Source organism: Polyergus mexicanus, unplaced genomic scaffold (assembly GCF_030449975.1).
Source record: "Polyergus mexicanus isolate NDT 795.1 unplaced genomic scaffold, iyPolMexi1.0 SCAF_16, whole genome shotgun sequence".
Classification (NCBI taxonomy): domain Eukaryota; kingdom Metazoa; phylum Arthropoda; class Insecta; order Hymenoptera; family Formicidae; genus Polyergus; species Polyergus mexicanus.
Window position 1 is genome coordinate 7149298 of NW_027223336.1, and position 3460 is coordinate 7152757.

A 3460-nucleotide genomic window follows, 5' to 3' on the forward strand; every position below is an offset into this window, starting at 1 on the left:
ACTCTTTTTGTCCTGATTGGTCAATCAAATGCTTCGAAGTATTTCTAGCATCTTCCCGACCGCAGCCTTAAACAGATTATCAGCTGAGAGATGTGGGATCTAGTTAAATAACTAGACTTCGAATATAATACAAAATATTTAATATTCACAAGAACGATGTACAGAATGATGGACAATAAACGAATGAATAAATGTTGAAAAGTTTCACAATTTGTTGTATGTTTTTAATGTTGTTAAGTAAAATATTTAATCAATAAAAGGGATGTGTGAAAATAGTTACAAATGCATTTTATGAAGTTGGTAACAAAATGATCTTGAATTTAGCCGTAGAACGCCACAGAGATATTGTAGAACTGCTCTCGCCATCTATGCATTAAAGATAATAACTATTTGATACATAAATTCTACATTCTACAAAGTAATGTTTTTCTTTAGCAAATAATATAGATTATGAAAACAATTATATTATTAGACTCCATTGATATTTGAACATCAATGAAATATTATTAAAAAGTAGTTTCGAACTAAATCTTTTAAACTTAAAACTATATAATTTTCTTTTTTTTAGATCATTGAAAAATTAACATATATATATATATTGTATATATACCTCTTACAGTGTAAATTAATTATAAAAAGTAGTTTTATTATTTAAAAGAGGGATGAAATTTATATTTGTGTATGTTTGTGTCAATTATATTGTATATCAATTCAAAGAATCTATTTATTAGCTTTTACATTTATGATTTTTAGATTATTGCACAATATATCAAATACATAATCAAATACAATGGTATTTATATTATATTTATATAAAGATAGATGTGTTCATTTAATATTATTTGAAAAGAAATGATTTATATTTTTTATATGATTTATATATTTTTTATTGCAAATAATATATTTATTTTTATGTAACAATAAATGTATAATAAAATAATATTTCGCTGATGTCCAAGAGAATTATTTTTTTAAATATTTATTAATTACTTAATCATATATATGTATATAAGCTTATATAAGATCTTCGGTAAAATGAAATGATTAACGCGTGACGTACGTACATCGTATACGACAGAGAATCTTATTTCAAATTATTAGCCGTAACTATAATTAATACTTGACTATTTTGTGTTTAAATATTAATTTTTTGTTATTTGATTATGACGGACAAATGTTTTAAATCTATGCAACTAAGCTATTTCACCACGATATATTTCTCCCTGAGCAATTCGCCTTTTACAATATTTATTTACAGATACCGCGCTTGCAGAATAATCCGTTTGCGCAAGAACATAAAATGAAATGGACATCCTTAAGTTCTAATTGCATATCATTTGGATAAGTATAATTAGCCGTAATAGTATCAGCATTTACTCGGCATTGTTCGTTCTTCTGTTGAAACGGCATACAGTACGGTACCGAGTACCTTGAAGGTCCTAAAAATACATAACATTGAATACATTGCTGTTAAGATCTTGGAAAAAATGTTGTCGATCTTTAACTAAAAGTATATATCTAAGTATAATAATATAGGCACTTACGAATTTTCAACTATTATAATTTTTTTTTATAAAGCTATCTTATGTGATTGAATGTACAGATATTAACGTAAAAAATACGCCCCTATGAATTTGGAAAGCATCTTTTAATACAAGAAAGAAAGAAGACACAAACCTAATAAACAGCAATGACTTGATGGACATTCCGAATTAGTTGTACATGTTTGAGTAGATAGATAGTCGGTAGGAATAGCCGGAACTATCCCTGCTAAGATGACGAATAAAAGTGTATTTAACACCAGCGACATAATTGCTTGATAAACTGTGAAAAATAGAAAATTATGGTAAAATAGTTCTTCAAATTAAACTTACAAGAAAAATACAAGAGAAAGAGAAAGATGCTTATCGATCATTGTATTACCTATTGCACATTGTCAAGGATTTTTAATATAATAATAAATATATAATAGTAAAATATATATATAATGTAAAATATAAAGTGCATTTAGAATATAAATAATAAAGTTTTATAGAATTATGCATTTTTAGATTATGTTTTTGTATAATAATTATTAATTATTGGTTCAGAAAAGAATATCCGGAAATGTAATGCGCATGCAATAAGTAGGTCGAATTTGTATCTGATTTAGATGTTACTCATAGTACTCGAGCGGCCATGAAATTCTACATACACTTTTCTGTACAGCATTGTCATTTCTGATTAATGATACTTATTTTTGATTCGAAAAACAGATAAATTATAATACTATATTACAAATAAAAACTTTTACATATTTATTAACACAACTAGTTTGTTTTTCGATTAATGATTGTTATGAAGTAAAGAAAACTTAAAAAAAAATAATTAAACTGTTATTTAAATAATAAAGTTGAGTAATATTTTTTAAAAATCTTTCTTTATCGAACTATTATTTAATAGTAAATAAATAAATGCGAAATTATTATATTGTTGAATTGAATTAAATTAAAAAAGCTATTATCAAAAAATTGGTGACAATGTTAGATAAAAATCTTTCGTGGAATTTTTTCCTGAATTTTCACACAAATCGATCATGATTTTTCCTTATGCACGTTCATGAATTTTTGATTGTATTCACATTATTTGTATTATCGCGAAAAAAAAGGAATATCGCTCACCAATATTTTCAAACACGGAAACAAGCACTAACATATATATTACAAATATGTTGTTATTTCACGATCCACACTTATCGCGCACTGCACAGCATATGATCTCATGAACTGTGAGCGCATTGTTTTATACCTCCGGCTTGGCGTTCAAATTGTTAAGAACGTTATTTCCGCAAGTTAAGTTGATAGCAATGACAAACCTAGAACCAAATTTTTGAAACTTTATTATTATCGGCGTAATACATATATTAATAAAATAATAAAATAATAGTTATTTCTTAGATAGTTTGTTGTGAAAGAAAAGGAACAAAAATGACACGAGAGATGATCAAGCAAATATGTAAATAAGAGATAAAATTAGTCTTAAGAGGAAAAACAAGGATCTTAATAAATTTCTTACATTATCGTAATGTTTTTTTATCTTTAAATTCTTTCTCTCTCTCTCTCTCTCTCTCTCTCTCTCTCTCTCTCTCTCTCTCTACGGTTTTTCTCTAATATGTTATTATAAATATAAAATGCAATAACTAATACTTTCGCGTTATACAAGTGAAAAGGTAACTTTTCTATGCATCTATCACGCATCTACCGGTATTGAAATAAATGTTATAAATGAATAAAAAATGTTTACATTTCAAATTGAAAGTTTGCTTAATCGATTATCGGAAATAAATTAAACGTATACTTTCACTTTATTTACAACAACTTTTAGAAATTGCCAATATAAAAATAATATCACAACAATGTGTGTGCGTGCGTGTGTGTAATATTTTTTTTAATCAAAATACAATATTTATTGTTAACTTTTA

At 25.8% G+C, this 3460-nt stretch overlaps 1 protein-coding gene across 1 annotated transcript; it reads right to left on the minus strand.

Moving 5' to 3' along the window:
- Positions 1 to 809: 809 nt before the first annotated feature.
- LOC138940168 (astakine) lies at positions 810 to 2743 on the minus strand. Its single transcript, XM_070308755.1, has 3 exons — positions 2661 to 2743; positions 1678 to 1824; positions 810 to 1439 (listed from the first exon to the last, which is right to left on the minus strand). Exons 1-3 carry the CDS (start codon positions 2692 to 2694, stop codon positions 1249 to 1251), a joined length of 372 nt encoding a protein of 123 aa, XP_070164856.1. The 5' UTR covers positions 2695 to 2743; the 3' UTR covers positions 810 to 1248.
- Positions 2744 to 3460: the final 717 nt, after the last annotated feature.